This window comes from Meles meles, chromosome 11 (genome assembly GCF_922984935.1).
Source record: "Meles meles chromosome 11, mMelMel3.1 paternal haplotype, whole genome shotgun sequence".
NCBI lineage: Eukaryota > Metazoa > Chordata > Mammalia > Carnivora > Mustelidae > Meles > Meles meles.
Window position 1 is genome coordinate 94560409 of NC_060076.1, and position 27768 is coordinate 94588176.

Genomic DNA, 27768 nt, shown 5'->3' on the forward strand with positions numbered 1-27768 from the left:
CCAAGGGCTGGATGGCACCTGCCCTGCCCGGCCCACTGCCAGCGTCCCCTCCTCCAGGGTCCTGGTGGGGCAGCATGGGCCAGCAGGGGAGGAAGAGTCCTTTTAGCTACTGAATTAGAAAACTGCGCCTCTTTCAAAGAGGTTTCAAGCTGAACACGGGTTCCAGCCGCTGCTACTCAAGCCAGATGGGAACCATGAGAGGAAGGGGCCCTGCAGACCACAAGGCAAGAGGAGACTGTGGGTAGAGGGAGGTGCCCTGGGAAGAGGCAGGGCAGTGAGACCCTGGCCTCAGACAGCTACCTGAGGTCTGGGCAGTCCCTCCGGCCTGACTGAGGCTGTCAGAGGAACGCTGCCCGAGTGTCCCCAGGACGCCTTGTCCCCTCAGCCACAATCTGCCCCTACACTCACCAGCAGGACAAGCTCAGTGTTCCTCACAGACATTCCTACAGGTGAACATGGCTACTCATCCCTGAGTTCACAGAGCAAGAGTCTGGACAGCAAAGGACCCCACATTATCCAAATCTCTGCTTCCTGAGAGAGGACAGTGTGAAGGCAACGTGCTCTCGCTGCCACAGGACACCTGAGGCCCATTGCCAGAGGCATCCCACACCTCCCCTCCTGCCCGCACCTCCGGAAACGGGCCCCAGGCCATGTCCACTTCCTCCCACCAGCGTTCACAGATAGGCTGGCTTTGTTGCTTTAGGCACTGGAGCTACAATGCATTGCTGGCCCCACAGTCACCTGGAGCCGAGGGTCCAAGCAGCCACAGAGAACAAGTTTTGTGCTTTTGTATTATTCTTTATTTATTGGTCCTACCAACGTGACCCTTACCAGGCCCACTGTTCCTATGTGCACTGGCTTTGCAGACATTCGTGCCGTTCACCCGCGTCCCAAGTTGAGACCGACCGCTCCGTCCTACTCCTTTTCCATGCTCTGCCTTATTTTCTCAGAATCTGAAGGCATTTTTTGTTTGTTAGGGTCTGTGTAAAGGTTCCTTGGCAGGAGAACATGCATATGATCTTAAAATAAAGACGACATTTCTGACACTAAGGTAACGCACAGAAAAAAATACAGTACTCAGACATCATTGCAAATAAATACCCCATACAGATGAAGTCATCGTAAATGTAACATCATTTCTTATGAACCAACACTGTAATAGAAGGTAAAAATGGGGTCCCTATAACTAGGAATAAGAAATGCTTATTCCAGGAAACAGAATTCTTTTTTTCTTGCTACTTACATATTATTACAATTTGTCCTTTATTTTAGAGAAGGGAAGACACTTTCTTCCTCTGTTGAGTACCAATTTTACCATAAGCGCAGCCTCACTCAGCAAACCCGACAGGACACAGCCCTGGGCTGCTGAGGAGCTTTACCGAGTTCTGTTTCCTGAAATGAACAGTGATTAGTTACACCAAGCCGGAGAACACAGAACGTCTCTCCCTCACGTCTGCGGAGAATGCCATGGCTATAGCCCTCACCCCAGCGCACGGGGCCGACAGCGCCGGCGCCCTCGCCTCCTGCTCTTCGCAAACGTGGCACGCTGTTCGCACCGCCTGCTTAGCTTGTCCCCCGGGTCTGTTTGGTTCCCAAAGCACACTCAATGCGTGTGTGTTCACTTTTCCTTCTCTCAGCCCCTGAATTTGCAAGGATCTGCACGGTGAAGAATCACTGACTAACAGAATTTTGCACAATTGCTGTTTTCTTTCCCTCGATGAAGATGCCCAGGCTCAGGTACGAAGGTGTGTGCCCGTTCACACCTCTTGGTCCACCCTGGCCTTCAACACTCCCAACTAGCTCTTTACTATCCATGTCAGAGCCGAAACTACGCTGGGACACCTCCCTTAACTGATGAAGGCACTACTGGCAATGATTACTAACAAAAAGGTGTTGAAATAGAACACCCTAAAAATCGACGACTGTAGGATTTTCTAAGTGTACCACAATTTGGCACAACAACCAGAGTAACAAAACAATTCCAATTTGGAATTTCACTGGTACAGTTGTATAAAATTCTGTTAATCAGTCATGCTTCACAATGTCCCAAAACCCAGAAGATTCTGGAATTTGTAGGTAATACTACTCACTCAATAATTTATCTTTTTGTTTTCAAGTGCCTATTACTGTTTAACCAGAGCAAAGGTCAAGTTTTCTTCTTGTTACATTGAACTATTCCTAAGAATAATAATAATACAATATGAAAAACCCCAGAATTGGAATACCCTGGATTTCTTAATGAACATGGCATTTAAAATCTGTAATTTCAAACATGAACCATAATGCCGTATAACGTAAAAGGCTGCTGAACCACAGCGCGGACACGTATCGCTGAGCTCCTGGCCGGGTCGAGGCCTCCATCTAAACAGTCTAGAGCTACATGCTAGGAAAACACATCCATGCCACGTGCTGATGTCAGATCAACACGGTGGGAGCTAAGACGGAGCGCTACAGGACCACGAGACAGACCACGGCATCTGAGACCGTCTCTATGGGAGGGATTAAGGAAGCAAATATAATATCAAAATATCAAAAGTGCACAGGTTGATCGGATAAAAAAAGGGCGTCTGTAGCAGGGAGCCCCGGTGTTGAGTGTTTCTAGCGGGTTTCTAAGCAAGCCTGGTGGCCGCTGTCCGAGCGGGTTCTTCGGTGCTGCACCGAGGCGCCTTCCAGGCAGCAGCTGGCGGCATTCTCAACATTAAAGCTTTTTTCCCTCTGCCATTAAACACTCAGGGAATGCTAACTTGGAAAGAACTGCAGTGGCATATCCAAACACGTTTCTAAGTGGACTTTTAGGCTGCCCTTCCTTCCTCGGCGTGGGCCCGCGGGAGGGGGAGGGGCTGCAGTGTGACAGGGCCGCGGCCGAGTCCTCCCGGCAGCTACTCTACAGCTGGAAACGGGAGAAAACAAGACAGCGTTAGAACCAGCACCACTCAGGTGACCGCCGCCCGGGCCGGGACAGGACGTGGTGCGTTAGTCAGCGGCAGAGAAGACCCGCGTGTTAGGAGGCACCGCCAGCCCCGCTGCCTCGGGGAGAGCCTGCAAGCACGGAGAACAGCGGCAGGAAGCGGTGGCCAGGGCCCCGGGAGACCTGCCTGCAGAGGGAGCGGCCCAGCCCCTCCTCGGCTGGGAGGGGGATCCGAGACCTGACAGCCCATCAGCAAAGCAGCCTGGTACTGGGGACTGGCACGACCAGGCCCGCCATTTCCCTACTCTGGTTGTCTGCCAAGCCCACCGCGGTCTGTGCAGTGCCTTGAGTCTGCTGGGGACCGAGTCGTGCCTGGGAACGGAGGTGAGAGCTGTATGGGGGCAACGCAAACCCCCCTGGGCATGGAGAGATCAGGCAAGGAGCCCTTCAGGGAAAAGACAGAAGCCTCACGTCCTGCGGCCCCCAGGGAAACAGGGAGAGAAATACTGCAAAGGAACGTGGGACCTCAGGTGGCCGTGGACGCCAGCACTGGGAACAGAGAGTCCTGCAGCTGCCTACGCTGCCTGTCCCCACGCCTGCAACTGCACTGACGAGAGGGACCCCACCACCTGCGTGCGGAACGGGCCCGGGGCGTGCGAGGCTCCCCCTCCACACTGGGCTGGGCTCTGGCTACAGAGGGGGAGTCCCTCGTTCCAGCCCATCCACTGGAGGTTTCTAGAGCCCTGCTCTGGGGGGTGTGATGATGAGCAGAGGCTGCAGAAGCCTGCCACGAAGGCTGTGGGACACCGTAAGTACAAAACGATGGGCTTCCTGCAAGAACGGTGTGGCCAGGCAATTACGAAGTTTTTCTCAAGGAAAAACCCCAGGCCTTGGGCCTGCCACTATGTCACCTCACAGGCCACCAGACAAGTGTGCAGATCTCAGAAGAGAGTCTGAGCTCTGTGCCTTGCGAGCATGAGCCGTGCCGTGTGCATGCACATGCCCAGACTGGAGGACGCAGGAATCGGGGCTACCGTTTCTCTGGGCTTGGGGAGGGAACTGTCCCGAATGTGCTGTGCAGTGAGATGCCGCATAAACCATGAAGGAATTCTCTCTGTGAACTGTGCCAAGCTTGGCGCGGCCCCTGACACTGCGCCTGGCACCGGGCCGGACCCGCTAACGCCGCTGCATTAGACACGTGCAGGAAACATGCAAGTTTCAATTTGGGTTCTGCCCCCCTCCCCACCCCTGGCAGGAGCCAACGGCAAACGCCCAGGGAAGCCACGTGTGTGCTAGGACACATCACTCGGACCCCCCCCCCCCCGACAACCCCTCCCCCAATAGGAGAGCAGCTGCTGTGAAGGGTGAGAACAGACACAAAGCTCACAGGGTCCAGGTGGAACAGCACGCCGCCTCGGCCACATCCTTCCCTCTGTGCATTAGTCACGGTTAAGACCAGCCTAGCACCGCGGTCCCACTGCTGCTGGGTTAGTGGAGGTGAAGCGGACAGGTGACGTGCGGCAGGGTAGCTGCAGCTGCGGCCCCGTGGCCCTAATCGCAGTAAACGTTATACTTCTCGCCACAGACCACCTGGGTGGTGAGCCCGGCGCCCTCGGCCCTGTCGCTGGCACAGGCACAGGTGTGACTTACGCTCGGGGTGCCCGGCTTGGCCTTGGAGGCGGCCTTGGCGCGGCCCCGCCGGGTCTGCTCGTGGTCCAGCTCGAGCAGCTCCAGCCGCTGGGTGAGTGCCAGCTTCTGCTGGATGGCCATGCGCAGCAGGGAGTTGAGCGTCTTCTTCTCGTCCTCCGCGGCCGCCAGCTGCCGCTGCATCTCGTCCAGCTGTGTGATGTACTCGTCACACCTGTGGGGGCGCCAGAGGCGAGAGCACGGCTGGAGCAGCTAGCACCTGGCACACGCAGCGGGGGACCCGCCCAGAGCGCGCAGAGGGCAAGGGGACTCAGCGGCGTCCTGCTCGCTGGGCTGGAAGGACGCAGCTGCCTCTCAGAGGCTCGGCTTCCTCTGGGAAGGGCTCCCCAGCTGGTGTTCAGTAAGGGAGATGGCAGCTGCTCTGCGAACTTCCAGAAGGCTAAGGGGCACCCGGCCCTCACAGGTAAACCCAAAGGCAGGACTTGCCTTGTTTCCGGATCACTGTGCACAGAAGGTGCTGAGTTAAGTCACCAGATGACCCACCAGAGTCTGGGAAAGGCACATATGGACGTGACCCTTCTTGTCATCTCCTTACCTGGGACCTATATCCCCTCTCTCCATGGAGGGGGGAAAGCAACACCCACTCCATGACTGTCCCTGAGGGAGGCAGTGGTGGGCAAACCCATCCCTCACTCCAGCTGCCATGGTCCTCCCTCTTGTGATTTTGTGATCTCAGCTGCATTTGAGATGCCAAGTTGTTAAATGAAACCGATTACAGACGTGAGAGTCACCATGTCACCCACATGGTGAGGGACTGACTGTGCAGTCCCTTCCAAGGTCTTTGACCAGGAGGACAGGGAGCCTTCAGGGAAGCCTAGAACTTTCTTTCCTCATCTCTGCCCCCTCCTATAGCACGAAGAGCAACAGGCCTTGATGTGGGTTCCAACCCCATCTAACCATAGCCTTAGCCTCCCGGCTTAAGAAGGACCTGCCTGGGGGCGCCTGGGTGGCTCAGTGGATTAAGCCGCTGCCTTCGGCTCAGGTCATGATCTCAGGGTCCTGGGATCGAGCCCCGCATCGGGCTCTCTGCTCTGCAGAGAGCCTGCTTCCTCCTCTCACTCTGCCTGCCTCTCTGCCTACTTGTGATCTCTCTCTCTGTCAAATAAATAAATAAAAAATCTTTAAAAAAAAAAAAAAAAGAAGGACCTGCCTGGACCATCATGGGCCCATCCCATCCCTGGTGCCTGCCCAAGACCAGCCCCTCTGGGTAGTACAAACACCCAAAACCAGGGTCCTCGGCAGCCTCCTGCTCCGACTTCCTGGGGGAGGTGTAGGGGTGCTTATGTCCACAGCTGGCTGCCCTCCCCAGCTCAATCCCCGGCTGGCAGGTCAGATGGGGCACCCCAGGACCACGTCATTGCCAGGGAGGGAAACTTTCTTGTGAATCTACCAACTTCCTGCGGAGTTCTGGGGGCCTAACTATACTTGGGTATCAGCCTCAGCCCGTACCCCCTTTTGACCTTGTGCCTCCAGCCTGGCCTCTGGGCCCTGGTCTCACAGCCTCTGCTGCCAGCCCTGTCCTCTCACGAGGGGAGTGCAGACCACACTGTAGCCGACAGCCTGTGGGCCTTCAGCAGCGGCAGGGGTAGAGCCCCTCGCAGGGCCTGAGCCCGGGCCCCCTGGCAGGAGCCGTGGAAGTACCTGGTGGCGAACATGGCGCGCAAGGAGGAGAAGGTGGCCGCATCCTCCTTGAGGGCCTTCAGCTCGTTGCGCAGCTTCATCATGGTCTCAGTCACCATGGCCTTCTCGTTCTCGTACTTGCTCTTCAGATTGGCCAGGGCCACCTCGGCCGTCTAGGGGTCAGAAACACAAAGGGCAGGGGCTTGAGAAACATGGGTCCCTGCCAGAGGCCCAGGGAGGGAGGGAGGAGCCCCGCTTGCCCAGTTGCACACCTGCTTGTTGGCCTTGAGCACCGTGCGTAGCGTGGTGATCTGCTCCCGCTTGGTGCTCAGCAGGGACTTCAACTTGAGAATCTCCTCCATGAGCGCCTCCCGGTCCTTATCTGCGGCGGGGCCTAGCTCCTGGGAGGCCAGGCGCTGCCGCGACAGCTCTGTGGTGCGGTCCACGGCCGCCTGCAGGTGCCTGATCTGGTCGCGGATGATGGCGATCAGGTTGTAGATGTTCATGGGCTCCCGACGCGGGTCACTCAGGGGCGAGGGCAGAGAGGGGCTGGGTGAGGGGCTGCTGTCCCCCGGCCCACCCTCTGTGGCCGGCGGCCCTTTGGGCAGGACAGGTGAGCGGCGCCCGCGGGCCTCGGGGCTGCAGCAGCCAGCGCCAGCCGGGCCCTCTCGGTAGTAGTCCAGCACGACGCGGGTGGGTGTCTCGTTGTTACACATGCACACGTGGTGGTAGAGGCTGGCCAGCTCCTCGCTGAAGGTCACCAGCTCATCCTGGGCCACGCTCAGGCTGCCCTGCGTCTCACCCGCGACCTCACTCACCTTCTTCAGCTCCGCCTGCAGCCGGGCCAGCAGCTCGCGGTCCTGGCGGCTGGCCTTCTCCAGCAGGGAGACCTTCTCTGTGAGCGCCTGGCTCTCGGCCTCGTGCTGGCCCTTCTCCTCTGCGTGCCGGGCCTCACCGGCCTCATGCTCACTGCGCAGGGCTTTCAGCTGCTCGCGGAGCTCACCTGCCTCAGCCAGGGCCACGCGGTACTTGCAAGCCAGGATCTCAGGCCCGTTGATGTCCACCTCGTAGTAGTCACCATCTTCGTGGCTATCACGCTCCTTCTCGCTGTCCAGGGCTGTCCGCCGCTCCTTGCCAGCCTGCAGGCGCCGCAGGGCGGTGAGGTTCTCCGTGAGGCGGCTCACCTCCTCGTGCTGCTCCGACAGGGCTCCGCGCGCCTGCTCCAGCTGCTTCTGCGTGTCCTGCAGGGTCGTCAGCAGGCCCACCTTCTCCCGCTCCATCTGCAAGAGCACAGGAGGCCCGTCAGCAGCCCACAGGACCCCCGGGACAGACCCAGTGATGACCCTGACTGTGCCACAGCGATCGCCCTGCAGGTCTCTGTGATGTGGGCAACGGGGGTGCCATGTGTGGAGCCTTGAGGGGCCCTCCCTGCCTGGAGGCTTGCGGAGCCGAGAGGGCCCTCCTTGGAGACGTGTGCCAGCTGGGGGCGGGCCGTGGTGCACACGCCAGGACCCGCCTGTCCGGCACAGGAGACCCTGACATGATGCAGTGTGGGAGGCTGCACATGGGCCGTGAAGGGGCACAAGGAAACCCCGGGAACCCTGGGCCGGGCCCAAACTGCCGCCTCCTCGCCAGGACCCTCCTCCTCGGGGCACCTCCCCCGCAGCTCTGCACGGCCACTACAGCAATGATGCGGCCTTCACAGAAAGGCTGGGAAGAGGGGACGCGCACCCCCAAGGCCCCGGCGCCGTGACGACCCCGGCCGCCCGCACCTGCATCAGCTGCTGCTTCAGCTTCTGGATCTCGGAGATGTTGAGCTCGCTGAGGAGGTCCGACACCAGGCTGGGGGAGGGCGGGGCGAGGCCGTCCTTGGAGGGCGTGGAGGTCCTGTTGTCTGGCGGCAGCTTGGCCAGGCCACCATGCTCGAAGCCATTGGCCAGGGCCTCGGTGTCGTCACCGAGCTTGAGGCCGTCCAGGGAGACGTGCAGGTGGCTGGTGTAGAGCGAGTCGTTGATGCTCATGTAGTGGGACAGCTCCTTGCGCAGGCTGAGCTTCTGCTCCCGCTCCGTCTTCAGGGTCTCCAGCGCCTCCTCCAGCTGCCGCTCCGAGATCTCCTTGAGCCTGATGGCGTCCTCCAGCTGGCTGTTGAGGTACTCGGTCTCCTCCTCCAGACGCTTGATCTCATGCTTGAGGCCCTCAAACTCCACCTGGAAAGACAGGGACGCTGTCCTGTGCCCGTGCGAGGGGGATGCACCCGCGTGTGGCCACCGCAGCAAGGACCGCCAGACACTCGGGGGCTCTGGGTCCCATGCACCTGCTGCTGGCAGAACCAGAGACGCGACTGGACCCAGAACACACGCATCCCTGCTGCACGTGGGTCGGGTCACTCAAAAGGGCAGCGCGCGCACACTGGCTAGAAATTCCAGAGCTACTTCACCAACATGAATAGTTGGTTAAATATTCTAAGAAACCTAAAACACATTATCAACGCCCATGCAAGGACCATCACTTCTAATCCTATCTGCAAAAGCACGAGCGCTCCCACGGAGGAGGGACACGCCACAGCGCTCCAGGAACCCAGACCCAGAGGCACCCCGGTGGGAGCAGCAGACAATCTGGAGGCACACGGACGGAAGCCGTGTCTGCGGGCGGACAAGGGAGGTGCCGGCAGAGGCGGCTACAGGGAATTTCTTAAAGTATTTACCATTCTGTCATGTTGGTGCAAGAAACGGAGAACACAACCCAGGGGCAGGGAGGCTGGGGAGGGGACTGGACCCCATCCACCATCTGCCTCAGGACACTTGTGCGTGACCGCTGATGTGCAGCGTCCAGCAGGCCTGCTGTCGACATACACACATGAACCCAGGCCTTCCCACGCAAGAGTCAAACATCCAGGGCGCTGAGCTTTGGGGTTCCTGGGAAAAGGTCCCCCAGCCCCACCCTGCAGAGCTGTAGTGCCTGGAGAGGTAGGCAGCAGGTGTAGGCCTTCAGGGATATCACATGGGTGTTCTGTCACCAGTGGAGGTGACCCTCCTGACCCCATCACAGCCTGAGGTGACCCTACCTGTTGTGGGGGTTATCTGAGTGCAGGAGGTAAGAGTTCGGACCTCTCCCTACTGCTCCTCAGTGCCCATCGCTCTACCTGGGGGCCACACGCAGACAGAGGAGCAGGCAAACTGCTGTGGGAGGGATGGACCTGGCCACTCTGCCTCCTGGGCTTTGGGTGTCTCCTCTGCATCACCTTCCATATTTTTTTCCCATTTTTGCTGACTGGGACACCTTGGCCAGGCCAGCAGTCAGCCAATACTACAGGCAGAGACCTCATTCTCATGGTCCAGGAGAGGCCGGGTCCTGCCCCCACACCCCTTAGTCCACAGCAACGTGCTGTGCGGCCCTGGGCTTGGCTATGGGAAAGGAGGCAGGGAAAGGCCTGCAGACCCCAGACCCGCAAGGTGAGGGGCAGGGGCTGCAGCCCGGACACTTGCCTGGTTCTGCCTGAGCACAGACACCTGCTTCTGTAGGCTGATGTTCTCCTCCTCCAGCTCCGAGTAGTCCTGCAGCAGGCGGGCCTCTCGGAACTTATACTCCTTGATGTCATCCCGTAGGCGGCCACGCTGCGTCTCCACGTTCTGGTTGATCTGCCAAGAGGAAGGTGGGTGTGGGCAGCTGGCCACAGCTGGTCCCACTGGCGCTGGCAGCCACGTCACTGAGCCAGGACCTGGCTGGGTCCCTTGACCTCAGTCCCTGTGACATTCTGGGCTGTCCAGTATGTGACAGGACGTTTCTTAGCTCCCTCCCACACTGTGACAACTAGGATGGTCTCCAGATGTCGCTGGCATCCCCGGGGGCAGAAATGATCCCTAGACAAACTATCTCCCACCTGTCCCGTTTCCACGCGCCAGGTGGCATCTGGTTCCTCAGGCCAGCACCACCCCACTGGGCCCTCCCCTCTGCCTTCACTCCTTGCGCACTGGCCTCTCCACTGTGCTGGGGCTTGCAGACAAGACCCCAAGACCGCACGCAGGTACACAGGTGCCAGCAACGCTGGATGGCAAGACGGAAGAGGACCAGAGAGAAAGAGGAAAGCATGAATGCACGAACGCAGCAGAAAGGGGGAGGCATCCGGTGTCAAGCACTCCTGAGAGCCCTCATCCAAGGTGGCAGCCACAAGCGACACCAGAACGAACACACAGCATGTGACTGGCTGAAGAAAAGGCAAGACTCACCCAGAAAGCAAAACTCTTGTTGAACAGGCAAAAATATGCAAAATGATGCGGTCCGAGTGGCGACGTGAGGAAACACTGTCACTCACTTCTGTGGATCTGGAGGCGCAGCTGGAAATCCCTGACAAAGCCCCACACACAAGCTCAGGGCTGGCACCGCCCGTTTGTTGCCCTTGTCAACTGTCAGGGTTAAGTCTGTGGCAACGTGGTGAGGCCCCCACATCCACGCACTCGGGCCAACACCAGTCCAGACGCCACCACGCTGCATACAGGCGAGAGTGCCGTCTAACTCTGCACACTGAGAGAAGCAGGGCACCCTCCGTGACGGGCCTCCTCCCACCATTCCACGCCCCAAAGACAAGACTAGAACGCTCTGGAAGGAGGAATTTTGCCTCCAGACCCCTTCAGACTCCAGCTGTAACCTCAGCTCTCCCCTGGGTCTCAGCCACTGGCCCACCACCCTCATAGTCACCCGAGCTAAATCCTTACAGGAAGTCAACCCTGTCCCCTGGTGTGCGGCTCAGGAGAGCCCTCCCGACCACAACCACGGACTCATAAGAACCGTGACCGTGGGCCTGCCACGTCCACGTGGCTACAGCATGCTGGGTGCTCCCCACTTGTGGCTCAGCCCACCCCGGCCTGACGCACCTGCTCAGAGCAACTGTCCGCTCAGCACGGGAGGACACAAGAGGTGGCATGGGGAGCACGGTCAGGAGCAAGATCCGTTCCTGTTCTTCCAAACAGGCTTTACTTAAAGCTCAACAACTACCCTCAAACCCAAGGGCCCTGAGGCGGACAGAAACAGGAGGTGGCCGCGGTGGGGAGAGGGGCGCACAGGCCAGCCTGGGCCTCCCAGACCCTCCGAACCCCAAAACCTGAATGCCAGGCTGCACGTGGGGGCCCTGGTGAGCTGAAGGCACACAAAGCCTGTGTCCTTGACTGAAACAGAACTCCCACCCTGTACGACAGTCCACGGAACGCGCATGCGCCCCTGGTTCCGTCTGCTCTGGGCAGCGTGATCGCCCCCGCCCAGAGCACCTCCTCACTTCCCACGAACACCAGGCACATGCCTGCTCTGCCTCTCCAGAAATGCCCTGCCTACTCCTCCCCCTCTCACCTGGGGTGCAGGAGGTGCCCAAACACGCTGTCACTGACACAACCTGACACGGCCACCACCCGAGACGGAAGCCAGAGCCGGAATCCCGCAGCTACCTACCCTCTAGACCACAGGAAGACACACGAGGAGTAGCTTCCCCCACGGCCAGGACAGACGACCTTCCCAACTCAGGGTGATGGGCCCACAGGGAGACGCATCCCGTCTTGCTCTGTTGCTAAAAATGACAACACAGCCTCCAATCACAAGCACCTGGGCTGACAAAGGGCAGGGGGCCCCATGGGCGGAGAGGTTAAGGGGCGCCGATCTCACAGATTGGCCCAGGATGCATGTGGCAGGTGAGCCGCCGTCTGGGAATGCTGCAGGGTCCAGATGCCTGCATTTTGGTCCTGCAGCAGACACAGCACCTCTGCCTAGCACACACCCAACTCTGAGGGCTCCAACAAGCTCCAACTGGCCACCACGTGCTTTGGTTTTCCCCAAAGTAAGCATCCTCTCCCAGACAGCCCGTCGATGGCAGACTTATGATGGGCACAGGCAGTAAACACAGGACCCTCTGCCCCGACGGTGCAGGCCGGCTGGAAAAGGAGGATGCGCGGGGACCCTGGACCTCAGGTTCCTCATCAGCAAACCCTCTCCATGCCCCTCAGTGCCCCCAGCCCATCAGCATGCTCCCGCCTCAGCCCTCAGGGGCCCTGAGGAGAACATGGGAGCAGACACTCCCGTTCATTGAGGAAACCTGGAGGCGGCCCATGGGGAATGGCAGACAGAACTTGCCCTGGACCAGATGGCTGTCCTCACACAGCCAGAGAAGCACCGAGAGTGGGGAGGGGAGTCATGGCTGGGAGACTCCCTGCCTGGAAGGTTCCAGAGCAGTGGTGACGCCCTAGGTACTGGGTCCTGCAGCCTGGGTCACAGCCGCAGGAGCTCTGGGTGGTGGGAGGAAGAGCCAGGAGAGAGAGGCAGGAAGGAGCATCAGGAGAGGGAACCCAGGAACAAGCCTCATGTAGCAGCCTGGGACAACCACACAAGCCAATCACAAAGGGGTCTCACAGGTGGTGACTCTCTCCTCCAGGCGCTCAGCCGTACTTCCCTCTGCCTTTCTCCCAGTGGCGTCAAAAAAGGTAAGCGATGACCCAGGCTGGACCTGCTGTCTCGAGGCAAACAGAGTCCTGTGATGGGCCCAGCCCTGCAGCTGCTGCAGTGACAGAAACTGTCCACAGCTGTGTTATACGCACAGCAGCCGAGAGGCCTGTGAGACTCCTTACTCGAGTTCCTAGGAAGCCCCATGCCAACAGCCGCCGTCACCAGAAGGGCCAGCTCTAAAAGGGGATAGGCTGGGGTGGCAGGTGGGCCTGCCTGGGACCAGGAGCCACCTTCTCCTGGCTGGGCAGGGCCCCCCGAAGTGCCTGGGCAGTAAGTGTTCTCCGCGTGTAACTGCAGAGGCCAAGGCTGGGGTGAGTCTCCTCACAGGTGGAGAGACACCTGCCTCTCCACAGACAAGCCTTCCCCAACTCCCCTGGATCTCCTGGGGGGCTGCTGCACCTCATATCCTGCTCCCCAGGAGGAACGAGCACTTCCTCATGGGACCCATGCCCTCAAGACCCACACAGGCCTCCCCGTCCTCCTCCCCTGTGGGGCTCCACCCCATGGCCTCTTCAACATACCCATGTCCCATCCTTTTGCCTCTAGGCTATCTGCCCATGGGACAGTCCCCCCTTCTCCCAAACCCTGGCCTGGGAGCCCCCCCATGCTGAAGACCCACCTGGCGCCTGACAAAGCTGCTCCTGACCCTAGCACCCGTCTGAGCTTGTGACCAGATGCCTGGCTTCCTTCCAGCTGGCTCTGGGCGGCCCAGACACCACCAGAGCGGCAATCAAGCCTTTCCTGGGAGCACAGATGTCTGCTGGGACGACTCTGTCCTTTATTCTGGGGCCCAAGACACATGGGGTCCACCAGGGCAGCGAGGACAGGGCCCGCCACGACAAAGCGATGACCTGGCCGGGCCCCACAGGGCAGATGAGGCTGACTCCTCACCAACCCAGTCCCACCTCGCTCCCCAGAGCAACTCTCTGGAAGGCCTTGGTGTGTGCCCGAGACTGGACCCTGCCTCTAGCCAGCTGTGGCCGTGCCCAACTCCCGCGGACTCTGCTTCTTCCTATGCAAAATGAGGCTCCAGCCACGTCCCAGGATAGATGCTAGCTGGGCCCATCCACACAAACAGCACAGAAGTCAGAGCTCAGGACCCCAGAGCCGCTCCTTGGTTTTGCCACCCATGAGACGAGGGAAGTACGTGGATGCCCACGGGCTCACCAAAAGGAGTTCTGGGGCAGCTGAGGCTGTCCCATGAGCTAAAAGCACATCTATTATATGGGTCACATGACAGAGGCCACTGGATGCCCCTGGAAAGTCGACACTGGGGGCTAGACACAAGCTGTCACGGGGGGTCTGGTCAGAGGACACACGGATGGCAGCAAGCCCAGACACCAGGAGGTACAGCTATCGTCATGGAAGGTGTCCCCTGGGGTGACCCTGCACAGCGTGCAGTGCATGTCACACGAAGGCAGGTGCGGCGCCGCACTTCTTGGGGACAGCACTTGGTGTTGTGTTCCTGCGGTTCGGGCTCCTGGAGTAGGCCTGAGCCTCATGTGCCAGCCTCAGGGGAGGGAGGGGACAGCCACATCCCCCGCCAGGACCAGCAGAAGAGTTCAGAACAGGGTACAGATGGGGCTGGGGCGGGTGGATGCTGGTCTGAGCAGGGGGGGGCTCGAGCGGGAGTAGTGGGGCCTGTGGGGCAAGAGGCAGGGCCTTGAGAGGACAAGGCAGCTGAGGGTGCGTGGGGTGGGGCGGGCAGGCCTCCTCCTGAAGCACCAACAGGAAGAGCAGGAATCCCGCCCCACCAAACCGGGTCTCACGGGGGACCAGCTGAGCTAATTTCCTGATGCACAAAGCCAGGAGTCAGCAGGTCCCCAGGGTGTTCCAAACAGCCCAGACAAGCCCTTCTGGAAGGGGAGGAGAGTGGAATAAGCCTGGCCAGCAGAGGGGCTGAGACGGCTCAGTGAGGTCAAACCCTCCTCCCATCCCAAGCTGGGGGATCCTGTGGGAGGAAGTGAGATCATGCACTCTGGCTCCACAATGGGATCCAAGCCAAGCTCCTCCCAGGCCCACAGGCCTCGGTGACCTCTGACCCCAACCAGGGGCGTGACTGCTCCCCCTGCTGCCAGATCCTGGGCTCTGTTCCAGAGCTCGCTGGAGTCCCCCCTCCTGGATCCGTGGGACCCTGACTGCTCCATACCTTCCCATCCAAAGCGTGAAAACTGACAACTATCCGTCCCTCTGGTCACCTGTCACCCCTGAGGTAAACAGAGGGCAGACAGCGGGTCTCCCTGCAGCCCAGAACAAGGCCCCCTGCCCTTCTGGATGAGAACCCAGGGGATCCGAGGCCATGGCCAGGACTCGCTCACAGGGGCTCGTGGCCACACGTGCTGGCCCTGTCGCTCGCCCACCCCACCTTGAGGGCGGTGGCGCCAGACACTTGCCCCCACCCCACCGGGCGCGCCCGTCACCTCCTTCAGCTCCTGCGCCACGGACGCCAGGCGTTCGTTCTCTGACTGCGTGTTGGTGAGCACGTTCCGCAGCTGCTTCAGCTCAGTCTGCAGCTCCAGCACCTTGCGCACGTAGTACTGCTCCTTGGAGGCCGACTCCTGGATCAGACTCTCCTCCCGGCTCTCGCCGTCCGCGGCCACCTTCTTGTGGTTCGTGTGCGCCTGTCCAAACGCCTGTGCAGAGACCAGACACTCGTAAGAGAGAGGCCGACGCAGAGGGAGTGGCTGGGGGCCCAAAGAGACGAGGTAGATATGGGGTGCGCAGGACGGGCCAGGCAGGGAACTCCTACCCTAGAACCAGGGCAGGCCTGAGGCCCCCAATGGCACCCCTCTGCCCCACTCCAGATGGAGAAACTGAGGCTCAGGGAGGCACCCTTCCACTGCCTGATCTTGACCACTCTATTCACCCATCCTGGGAGGCCACGGAGACCAGGGCGGTTTGGGAGGGTGTGAGACCTGGCCAGGGCATAGTGATGGGACAGGAGCGTGAACCAGGATACTCAGAACTAGTCAACAGACCAGGACCTGGGCAAAGAGCAGAAAGTACCAGACAGAGGGGAGAAGGCACTGCCACCCCAACTGTCAGACCCAGGGAGGGCTCTGGGCTGCAACAGGCAAGGGAGCTCTGCCCCCAGGCTCAGGGAGGAGCCCTCAAAGGGGAGCAAAACCTGGCATGGTGTGGCCAACCCAGTCCACCGCCTCGGTCCTGAGCTGGTTGTGGCCCCCTCCAGTGCCTCCATCCAGCCACTCCGCACAGCCCCAGTCCCCAGGACACAACCCCCAGGGGCCTGTGTATGTCCTCCACAGCAGCCCCCTTCCCAGTGGCCACCCTATGCAGATTCTCTACAGGGCTCCCGGCTCACAGAAGAAAAACAAAATCCAAGGAGGGCTACCGAAGAAGAAAGTAGTTGATGTCTTTATTTCTTGCGGAAAAACAAGGGCATTTTCACTTATTTGCTATTTGGTAAGAAGTCCAGAAATTGGGAAAATGTGCATAAAGATAAGCGTGTTCTGAGCAGGCTCATTTCTGATATAAAAAAATCAAAGGACACCTGGGTGGCTCAGTCAGCTGAGCAGCTGCCTTCCGCTCGGGTTGTGATCCTGGGGCCCAGGAATTGAGCCCCACATCGGGCTCCTTGCTCAGCAGGAAGCCTGCTTCTCCTTCTGCCTGTCACTCTCCCTGCTTGTGCTCACTCATTCTGATTTAAAAACAGATAAATAAAAAAAGATTTAAAAAAAATCAAAACGTAGAAAGCCATGGGGGACTGGTAGATGAAGTGGGGTCTCCCCTGCCCAAGGACGGCTCCTGCTCATCTGCCCCCAGCTGCCAGCATGGCCCACTATGAAAATCCCAGTTTCCTTTCAAACCAAGTCAGCTCAGCTCTAATTCCTGATGCTGTCCTCCTCCATCCCCATCCCAAATAAAAGACCAAACAAAGCTCAGATTCACGTCTACACAGGGCCTGGCCCAACCTAGTGGCAGTGCTGACTGCCAGCTGCACACCAGCGCGGGGTGTGCCAGACCCCGTCAGGTTTCTCTGGAAGCACAGGAAGGACCCAACCCACGAGGCAGGTGCCCTGAATGAGGGCTGTATCCCCCACGTCTCCAGGCCAGCCCGACTGGGCGACCAGAGTATAACACACTCCTGAACCCCAAGCTGGAGTGTAGATGTCTCACCAGGAAGTGGGTCAACCATCAGAGGCTGTCCCAAGGTGAGACGGCTAAACGTTGTGACGCACACAGGTGTGTGCACACACATGTCCAGGCCTGCCAGCCTCAGCCCAAACCTTCACCCCCGCCCAGTCCCCAGCCCAGCCCACAAGCGCTGAGACAACAGAGCTGGAGACCTGAACATCCTGCTGAGCTAACAGAACAGTCACAGGCACTGGATCTGGCTCCCGTGAGCAAGTTACCATTAACAGGGAACTTTATGTGACTAAGCACCAGAGAGTGAGGGGCAGGGTTCAGGTGAGCTCCACGATAGCCCTCGTTCCTGCGAAAGGACCCCTGGGCGTGGCACCGAAAGACAGACAATGGTGGGCATGCCCGCAGACCTTCGGGGAGGGGGCGGTGCTGCAAGGTGGTGGACAAGGCAGCAGAAGTAGCAGACCGTGGGCAAAAGGCACAACTGGTGCAAACCCATGAGAGAGCCGCTGGCAGCCAACAGGGGGAGGTGGGGAGTGGGGGCAAAGATGTGGAGCCCGTAAGTGCTTTCTGGTCCTGACCCACAAAGCTGATGGGCACAACCTGAAGGCATCGAAGTATGTCCCAGAACAAAGCCTGGGAACCCACATAGGAATTAACAGCACCAGCTCACCATCACTGGGAGAAGAGCTCACCATTGCCAGGGCAAGAGCCAGGAGACCACGGGTTCAGGATGCAGACCAAACACCGATCACACACAACAGCAACCCAGAAGACTTGCAAAATGAAGTACAAAAAGTGACGTGAGTGGGGCAACGGGTGGGATTAGCAGCCAGTTACACAATGTGGAAGACTAGTAAGCTTGAAGCAGCAGCACCAGGACTACCCAAAATAAAACACAGGAAAAAAAAGACTGAAAAACCAGAAAGCTCAGAGTGAGCTGTGGGTCCAACAGGGAAACCAGAGTCCCAGGAAAGAGAAAGGGAGAGGATAAAATAAGTCCTTGAAAAATCATAATGGCTCAAGAATTTCCAAATTTGATGGAAACTATAGATCTACAGATGGTAGCAGCTCATCCACCCCGGAGCTCAAGACGAGAGAAACTACACCAAGGGTATCACAAAACTGCCTAAAACCAGCGAAGGAAAGGACATGCTAAAATCACCCAGAGAAAAGCAGCAAGTGCAAGATGACAGCACATTTCTCTGAGGAGCCGGGAGATAGCGGAACCGCCTCGAGAAAGCAAGATGACACAACCTACCAGTGAGGGGACTACACCCAGTGAAAACTCCATGAAGGGAGTTCAGACAGACAAGAGCTGAAAGAATTTATCACCTGCACACCGGCACTACAGACATTAAATAAAATCGCTCAGGCAGAAGAACAGTACCAGATGGAAATCTAGATTTAGAAGGAGTGAAAAGCACTAGAAATGATAATCATGGAATAAATATAAAAGACTTGCTTTATTATTTAAGGCCCTTTAAGATAATGAATTAGAGACTCAATGCAATCCCTACCAAAATTTCAATGGCCTTTTTTGCAGAAATGGAAATTCATATGGGATTGTGAGGGGCCCAAAATAGCTAAAACAATATTAAAACCAAAGCAGGAAGACTCAAATTCTCTATTTCAAAACTTAATGCTACAGTGACCATGACAGTATGATACTGGCATTAAGACTGTATAGCCCAATGGAACGGCAGAGTCCAGAAATACACCCTTACATATGTGGTCAACTGATTTTTTTTTTCATTTATTTACTTAACAGAGAGAGAGAGAGAGAGATCACAAGTAGGCAGAGAGGCAGACAGAGAGAGCAGGGGAAGCAGGCTCCCTGCTGAGCAGAGAGCCCTGATGTGGGGCTCCATCCTAGGACCCTGAGATCATGACCTGAGCAGAAGGCAGAGGCTTTAACCCACTGAGCCACCCAGGTGCCCCTGGTCAACTGATTTTTGACAAGAGTAAAAAGGTAGTTCAGTGATGGAAGAATAGGTTTTCAACAAATGGTGCTGCGACAAACGGATAGCCCCGTGCAAAGAATAAAGTTGAATCCCTACCTCACAACATATACACAAATTAACTCAAAATGGATCAGAGACCTCAACGCAAGAACTACAACTACAACTCAGGAAAAAACTGGGACTGATCTTTGTGACCTTATTGGCATTCTTAATATTGATACCATAAGCATGAGCAAGAACAACAAAAATAAACTGGACTTCATCAAAATTAAAACATTTGTGTATCAAAGGACCCTGTCCAATGAAAAGACAAGCTATGCAATAGGAGAAAAGAGTTTTTTTCTTTTTAAGATGTATTTATCTGGGGGCACCTGGGTGGCTCAGTCAGTTAAGTGTCTACCTTCGCCTCGGGTCATGATCCCAGCGTCCTGGGATTGAGCCCTAAGGTCAGGCTCCGTGCTCAGTGGAGAGTCTGCTTGAGAATTCTCTCTCTCCCTCTCCCCCTCCTGCACACACACTCTTTCTCCTAAATATCTTTTTAAAAGAACACTTTATTTATCAGACAGAGAGACAGGAGAGCACAAGCAGGGGTGCGGCAGACAGAGGGAGCAGGAGAAGCAGACTCCCCACCAAGCAGGGGTGCGGCAGACAGAGGGAGCAGGAGAAGCAGACTCCCCACCGAGCAGGGACTTGAGGCCAAGACCCGGGACCGTTGCAAGATACAAGATCAATGTACCAAAAATCAAACACTTCTACATATGAGGAATGATGACAAATGAATAATCAGAAAGTGAAAATTTTTAAAATGCTACTTATAATAGCATCAAAAATATTAAATGCTGGGAACCCTGGGTGGCTAAATTGGTTAAGTGTCTGCCTTCGGCTTGGGTCATGATCCCAGGGTCCTGAGATCGAGTCCCACATTGGGCTACCTGCTCGGCAGGGAGCTTGCTTCTCCCTCTCCCACTCCCCCTGCTTATGTTTCCTTTCTCACTGTGTCTCTCTCTGTCAAAAAAATTAAAATCTTCAAAAAAATTTTTTTTAGAGTACACACATGCTTGGGAGCAGGGACGTGCTTGGGAGCAGGGAGAGAGAGGGAGAAAATCCCAAGCAGGCTCCATACCTGGTGCAGAGCCCAATATGGGGCTTGATCTCATGACCCTGAGATCATGACCTGAGCCAAAGTCAAGAGCTGGACATTCAACTGAGCCACCCACTGTTAAGAATATAACAACAAGGGGTGCCTGGGTGGCTCAGTGGTTTAAGCCGCTGACTTCGGCTCGGGTCGTGATCTCAGGGTCCTGGGATCGAGTCCCGCATCGGGCTCTCTGCTCCGCGGGGAGCCTGCTTCCCTCTCACTCTCTCTGCCTGCCTCTCTGCCTACTTGTGATCTCTCTCTGTCAAATAAATAAATAAAATATTTAAAAAAAAAAGAATATAACAACAACAAAAGAATATAACAAAACTTTTTTTTTCTTTCAAGATTTTATTTATTTATTTGTCAGAGAGAGAGCAGAAGCACAGAGAGCTGCAGGCAGAACAGGAAGAGCAGGCAGAGGGAGAAGCAGGCTCCCTGCTGAGCAAGGAGCCCTATGTGGGACTCCATCCCAGGACCCTGGGATCATGACCTGAGCCGAAGGCAGATGCTTAACCGACTGAGCTACAGAGGCTTCCCAAGAATATAACAATATTCTTGGGGCACCTGGGTGGCTCAGTTGGTTAAGCAACTGCCTTCGGCTCAGGTCATGATCTCAGGGTCCTGAGATCGAGCCCCACGTCGGGCTCTCTGCTCCGCAGGGAGTCTGCTTCTCCCTCTGATCTCTCCCTTCTTATGCTCTCATTCTCTCTCTCTCTCTCAAATAAATAAAATATTTTAAAAAAAAAAGAATATAACAATATCCTTAATATTGTCCATTCTCCACAAATTTATCTTTCAATTCATCACAATGACAATCAAGATCCCAGCATTTTGGGTAGAAATTGATCAGCTGATTCTGAAATTCACATGGATATTAAAATGACCTAGAATAACCAAAATGACTTCAAAGGAAAAACAAAGTAGAAGGACCTGATTTCAATACTTAGGCCATTTGGTGGCAAACAGATAACCTTGTAACAAACAGTGCTGGAATGAATGAATATCAATATGCAAAAAATAAACTTCAATCCCTATCTTACAGCATTTTGAAAATTAATTTAAAATGGGTCATAAGGGGTGCCTGGGTGGCTCAGTGGGTTAAAGCCTCTGCCTTTGGCTCGGGTCATGATCCCAGAGGCCTGGGATGGAGCCCTGCATTGGGCTCCCTGCTCAGCGGGGAGTCTGCTTCTCCTTCTCTCTCTGCCTACCTCTCTGCCTACTTGTGATCTCTTTCTCTGTCAAAATAAATAAAATCTGAAAACAAACAAACAAACAATGGGTCATAAGCTTAAAATTCTAAGTCTAAGACTTCCAGGGGAAAACAAGAGAAACTGTTTGTGACTTTAGACATGACCTATTTTAAAAACTGTTAATTTGGACTTCAAAACTAAGAACATCTGTTGTTTGAAAGTTAAGAGAAGGGTAGACCTCGAGGGCATTAGGCAAAATGCAGTAAATCAGACAGAAATACCGCACAATCTTTCTTACATGTGGACTCTAAGAAAAACTAAAAGCCACACTCACAGAACACAGAGAACGATCAGGGGTTATTAGTGGTGAGGCAAAGAGCTGGAAATGGTTAAAAAGAAAGGTAATTTAGGGCGCCTGGGTGGCTCAGTGGGTTAAGCCGCTGCCTTCGGCTCAGGTCATGATCTCAGGGTCCTGGGATCGAGTCCCGCATCGGGCTCTCTGCTCAGCAGGGGGCCTGCTTCCCTCTCTCTCTGCCTGCCTCTCTGCCTACTTGTGATCTCTCTGTCAAATAAATAAATAAAATATTAAAAAAAAAAGAAAGGTAATTTAAAAAGGTAATTCTACTGAGTTTTCAAGGTCTTTGTTTATAAGATTAATGATAGTAGTTTTGGCAATCTAAATTCTTTATTTCACAAACCTTAGTGGGAAACATAAATACACATGACTTTTGAAGACCCCGGGAACCCATGTTACAGTGATAAAAAAAACCCAACAGGGCACCTGGGTGGCACAGCACAGTAAGCATCTCTTGGTTTCAGCTCAGGTCATGATCTCAGGGTCGTGAGTTCGAGCACCATGTTGGGCTCCACACTCAGCATGGAGATTCTCTACCTCTGCCACTCCTCTCACTCCTCTCTAAAACAAATACACAAATCTTGAAAAGATTCTCAAGCTGGATACAAGAAACTGTACCCAAACAAATTCCAACTATATTCTACTAACGATACATATATGGGACAAAAATAAGGACAAAGAAAGCGGAGAGTAAACAAATAAAAAGACACACGGAGCAATACTAAGAAAGCCAGTATGGTTACTTTAAGAGCAGACAAAGTAAGACTCCTACACAAAAAGCACTGCCAGAAATAGAGTAAAATAATGATAAAACAAATACTTCACCAGCACATTTTGTTTAAAATCAGGAAACTGGGGCACCTGGGTGGCTCAGTGGGTTAAGCCTCTGCCTTTGGCTCAAGTCATGATCCCAGGGTTCTGGGATTGAGCCCCGCATCAGGCTCTCTGCTCAGCAGAGAGCCTGCTTCCCCCTCTCTCTCTGCCTGCCTCTCTGCCTACTTGTGATCTCTGTCAAATAAATAAATAAATAAATAAAATCTTAAAAAATAAATAAAATAAAATCAGGAAACTCTTTTTAGTTGCAGTGAAATACACAACACAGAAGTTACCATCTTCACCATTTTTTGTATTTTATTTTATTTTATTTTTTTAAAGATTTTATTTATTTATTTGACAGACAGAGATTTCAAGCAGGCAGAGAGGCAGGCAGAGAGAGAGGAGGAAGCAGGCTCCCCGCAGAGCAGAGAGCCCGATGTGGGACTCGATCCCAGGACCCTGAGATCATGACCTGAGCTGAAGGCAGAGGCTTAATCCACTGAGCCACCCAGGCGCCCCTTTTATTTTTATTTTTATTTTTATTTATTTTTTAAATTTCTTTTCAGTGTTCCAGAATTCATTGTTTATCACCACACCCAGTCCTCCATGCAATACGTGCCCTCCATAACGCCCACCACCAGGCTCACCCAACCTCCCACTCCCCCGCCCCTCCAAAACCCTCAGATTGTTTTTCAGAGTCTACAGTCTCATGGTTCGTCTCCCTCCTCCAATTTCCCCCAACCATCTTCACCATTTTTAAGTGGACACTTTAGGAGCGTTGATGCCATTCACACTGTTGTGCAACCCATCTCTAGAACTCTTTCCATTAACAAAAAAAAGAACAACGCAGAGACAAGGCACAGACTGAACAGAAGTCTATGCAAATCACGCATCTGATAAAGGACTTCCATCCGAGATATAAGGGCTCTCAAAACTCAGTAAGAGCGACAGCCCCCTAAAACATGAGCAGAAGAACTGAACAGACACTTCCCCCAAGAAGACACACATACAGAAAAGAATCAAGGACTAGGGAGATGCCACCACACAGGTAGGAGGCGGCATAGATGAGAACATCTGCCCTGGCTGAGGCCGCTGTGCGAGCAGACACCCGACAAAAAGGCACAGCCATCCACTCCCAGGTGTTTAACAACCTGACCAGACAGTCCTGTCTGTAACAGCAGCGGAACCACGCTGAAATGGCGGCAAGAGGCCAGCAGGGGGAGCTCCATCTCCCCACCTTGCTTCATTTCCACATGGCTCACTCAATGACAGCTCTTGGGAGCTGTTTATCACAAGGCATCCCGGCCTGCTGCCCCAGCTGGGGGACCTCGTCCCTCCCGTCTCCTGTGCTCATCACCCCAGCTGGGAGACCCCATCCCCTGTGCTCACCATCCCAAGCTGGGGGACCCTGTCCCCCTGCAAACTGCCCCAGCTGGGGAACCCCATCCCTTCTGCTCACCGCCTCAGCTGGGGGACCCTGTTCCCATGCACAAGCCCCAGCCCACAGGCTGGGACGCTGGAGATCTCAGAGGGGAAGTCACTCAGCCCGCCCATCTGAATTTCTTCTGCTGACCAAAGGACCCTCACCCAATCCGTGCACTGCCTTGAGACCTGCCTCCCCACGCCAGGAAGGCACACAGCAGCAGTGTCCATCGGACGGCAGTGTCCAGCTATGGGGACCCGCGTACCCAAAGTACCCCCTGCCTTGCCGTGCACCTCCCAGGCCAGTGCCCACCGGAGGGACCCAAGGCCCCTGGTGCTCTGAGGAAGAAAGGCAGTGCCTCCTGGATGGACCCCAAGACATACATCAGGGCTCTGAGCTAGGGACTGGCAGCCACAAGGGCTGGCCTGGCCAGGGGTGGGGCGACAGTGTTCCTGACACAGCTTCGCAGTGCACACCCCACCTGGCAAGCCCCAACACGGCCCCGCAAGCCCAGGCATGAGGTCATCATCAGCCCTACTTCAAGCTCATCCCCGCCCTTGTGGACACCTCAAACACCTGCAGTCAGGGCCAGACTTGGTGGGGGAGGCTGGGTTTGCCCAGTGCGGAGGGCTCCCCGGGGCTGGGGAGGGGGATAGAGGGCGCCTGCAGAGGGAACAGCGTGAGCAAGGGCTGGGCGGGAGGTGCGAAGCTCTTCTCAAAGCCTTAGGAGCCATGGAAGGGTCTGGGCAGGAAGGCCCATCTGGGAGCAGAGGGCTGCAGGGGTGGGAATCTGGCCCAGGACGAGGACGGGGACGGGGACGGGGACGGGTGGGTGAACAGAGCAGGGCAGGGCCCTGGTCAGACCCTCCTCACTTGGCTGTGGGCAATCACACCAGTCCCGGGCTGCTGCAGCCGCTGCCTCCTCCTCCCAAGCCGGGTGTGAGGCCGACGTGGCGTGTGCAGTTCTGAGCACAGTCTGACACATGCACACCCAGCATTTCTGGCCGAGACCCCAATGGTCCCCACTGGCACACGGGAGGCCCCAGATACCCAACCCCCTCCAGGCCCCCACTACCCCAAGGCGGCTGAGAGCCAGAGACAAAAGCAGAGCAGAGAAGCAGAGAGAACGAGAGACAAGAGCTGCGCTGACCCCGAGAAGCACCGCAGCCCCGCCAGCCACAGCAGCCCAGGCCCGGTTCTACTGTTGAATCTGTGCCAGAACACACCCAAATGGGGAAGCTGAAGCAGCAGGCAGGATGCCCGGGCCACTGTCCTGAGGCCACGGACACAAGAGCCAGGGCTCAGCAAGGGTCCCTGGGACCCAGGCCCACATACAAGTCAGCAACCCGCTGGGGACAGGGAGCCTGCTCTCCACAGGGAGTACACGCAAACCTTCCAGGCAAGAAACTCCATCAGCCTGTTCCTCACTGTGCCCTGAGCTGGGATCTAGGGCCCATCTAGGGCACAGGCCCCTAAGGAGGTAAGGTCCCTAGAGGGGGCCCAGACGCAGACCCTACCCCATCCTGGAGGGAGAAGTCAGGCAGTCCCACTAGGTGGGTCATCCAGCGCAGGGACAAAGATGGGGGGGGCAAACAGGAAGAGACCCCAAGCAGCTCCACACTCAGGACCAAATCTGCACTATTCAGGGTTCCCCAGAGAACACGTACTGAAACAGACACAAGAGATTTATCACAGGCACTGGCTCAGGCAGTTACAGAAGCAAAGTCCCCCAGTCTGCCGTCTGCACGCAGGAGACCCAGGAGAGCGGGAGGTGGAGTGTGGAGGCCTGAGGACAGGAGACACTGTCCCAGCTGCGGGACAGAGAAGTCACCCGTCCCATTTCTGCTCTGCTGGGCCAGAGGGCCAGCATGAGTCCCGCCCACATGGAATCAAATGCTAATCCCTTCCACAGATACACCCCAAAGTCCTGTTTCCTAACAACTCGGTGTCCTTTAGCCCAGAAACGGACACTTGGAGCAACCAGCACACCAGCACTGAGTCTGCGGCCACGGCTCCAAACTCCGTCCCCCAACTCCGTCCCGCAGGGTGCAAGCAGCCAGGACCACACAAAGGAGTAAAACTCTGTTTAGGAGACCAGGCCCACGCCCAGGCGTGGCCCTCAAGTAGCCGTCTGCAGACCCCCTGGTCTGAGCCAGCCCCTCCTCGTCACCTGGCGCCCACTCCCTGCGGCTTGTTGCACAAGAACTCTAAGTGCATGTCGAAGGGCCCATGCCCATGACAGATCAGGCCTGGGAAGATGAGGATGCTCCAGGTGCGGGGACAGGTCTGGCAAAAGCCCAGAGGCAGGACCGGGCGGGCTAGGAGGAGCCCTGGACAGAAAGCCTCTTCCTCCTCAGCGGTGGAAGAGCCCGGCACCTGGCGGGACCCAGCCCAGGAGAAACAGGACTCGTCAAGCTGGAAGAGCAACCCCACAAGGGACTGCCCCCACCCATGTGGTTGGCCAGTCCCTGTGGCCCCCAGAAGGAAGTTCCTCTCCTTTGCAGTGGCCTTGCCATGTGTCTCCCAAAGACACCGATCATCAGTGAGGTCATCCGCCCTGGTCACAGAGGCTGACCCTTAGTTTCTGAGCCCCACTCATGGGACCCTGAAATAGGTTGGCACAGTGAGGCAGAAGGAGCCTGTTCCTGACTCCAGGCGGGGCCTGACTTCCCAGAGAAGGGCCTGCATCAACAGGGCAGAGGCAGCTGGACGCGTCCTCCAGGCGGGGCTGTGCTGGAGAGGTTCCCTTCCCAGACCCGTCAGTCTGGCCGTCAGAGGCAGCAGGCGCAACACACCCACTCCAAAGAAACCCAGAAGAGGGAAGGCATAGGTCCAGGAAGCCCTTTCCACAGGGAGGTTGGGATCTAGGATTCTCGGCTCCTCTGGTGTTGAAGTCCTGGGCTGACCCACACTCACCCACCCACAGGGTGCCCCCCTTTCCCTGAAGGGCCACTAGGCCGCACCAGGATGGGGGTGTCCCAGGAACCCGCAAGTCTCATTGGCTGCCCGTCCCGCCCCCCAGCCCCACACAGCTCTGATGAGCTTACTGCGCGCCTGGGAAGACAACAGACACTGCCGGGCTCCCAGAGTCACCTCTGCCCCAGCCGGGGACCCAAAGCCTGGCACCCTGGGACCTTCGAATGGTCAGAATCACTCCCTCCGTTCACCAATGGTCTCAAGAAGAGTGAGGAGCCCCTAAGGTGTCCCTCACCTCTTTTCTGGTTCAAGATGGTGTCTGTACCCGGATCTTGCCCTGGAGAGCAGCTTCTCAGAGCAAGTGTGTATCAAGAGCCCTCCAGTGGGTCACAAAGGCCCAGCACCACCTGGAGTGGAGGGCTCACACCTTCTTCACCTGCTTCTGCCTTGCGGGAGGGCAAGCAGCCATGGGACCCACAAGGAAGAAGAAACAGCAACTCCAGTCCAATGCCAGCCACCTGCAGCCTGTGCTCAACAGATATGGATGGACTGACAGATTCCCAGTCAGAGCCCCAGGGCTGCCGCACTCACTCGGTCACAGGGGGATTGGGTGACTCCAGGGCAACACTGTGACTCATGCATTTCCGCATGGCCGAGCTCTTTCTGCAGGAGCCCACCAGCCCCACAGGAGCCTCATTCAATGCCAGGCTGGGTAGAGGCCCGGGAACTGGATAAGCCCACCAGCCCCACAGGAGCCTCATTCAATGCCAGGCTGGGTAGAGGCCCGGGAACTGGATACAGACACAAACCCAGCGGTGGTACAGGATAAAGATTTTATAGCACTAAGGGAATAAATTCTCCATCACAGACGGGTCAATCCTAGCGACACGGTGGTCACTGGCGTGAACAGTCGGCCACGAAATACCGAACACTGCAGAACGTATCAAATCACAAAGATCCAAAGTCTGGGGGCGTTCAGCACCACGCAAGTAAGTCAGAAACAGCCTCAACATAGAGAAGACACAAGAGTGGGATGGAAGGCACAAGGTTCTTCCCAATTAGAGCATTTCCCTAAGGAAACAGTATGACAACGGGAAGGGCTGACCTCACCATAATGTCAACAGAAGTCAACGCACATGTTGTG

General features: G+C 56.3%; 1 protein-coding gene across 2 annotated transcripts in view; it reads right to left on the reverse strand.

Moving 5' to 3' along the window:
• Positions 1 to 782: 782 nt before the first annotated feature.
• The window catches only part of BICD2 (BICD cargo adaptor 2), a 43203-nt gene continuing 16217 nt past the window's right edge, over positions 783 to 27768 (reverse strand). The window contains exons 2-8 of one of the 2 annotated variants that reach the window (XM_046022771.1): positions 15139 to 15351; positions 9721 to 9873; positions 8008 to 8442; positions 6508 to 7515; positions 6257 to 6408; positions 4559 to 4769; positions 783 to 2890 (exon numbers count right to left, since the gene is read on the reverse strand). In XM_046022771.1, the coding sequence (XP_045878727.1) occupies positions 2885 to 2890; positions 4559 to 4769; positions 6257 to 6408; positions 6508 to 7515; positions 8008 to 8442; positions 9721 to 9873; positions 15139 to 15351 (2178 nt within the window). In that variant the 3' untranslated portion in view covers positions 783 to 2884. Of the gene's footprint in view, positions 4770 to 6256; positions 6409 to 6507; positions 7516 to 8007; positions 8443 to 9720; positions 9874 to 15138; positions 15352 to 27768 lie in introns of both variants that reach the window. The other variant, XM_046022770.1, reaches the window with a different exon arrangement.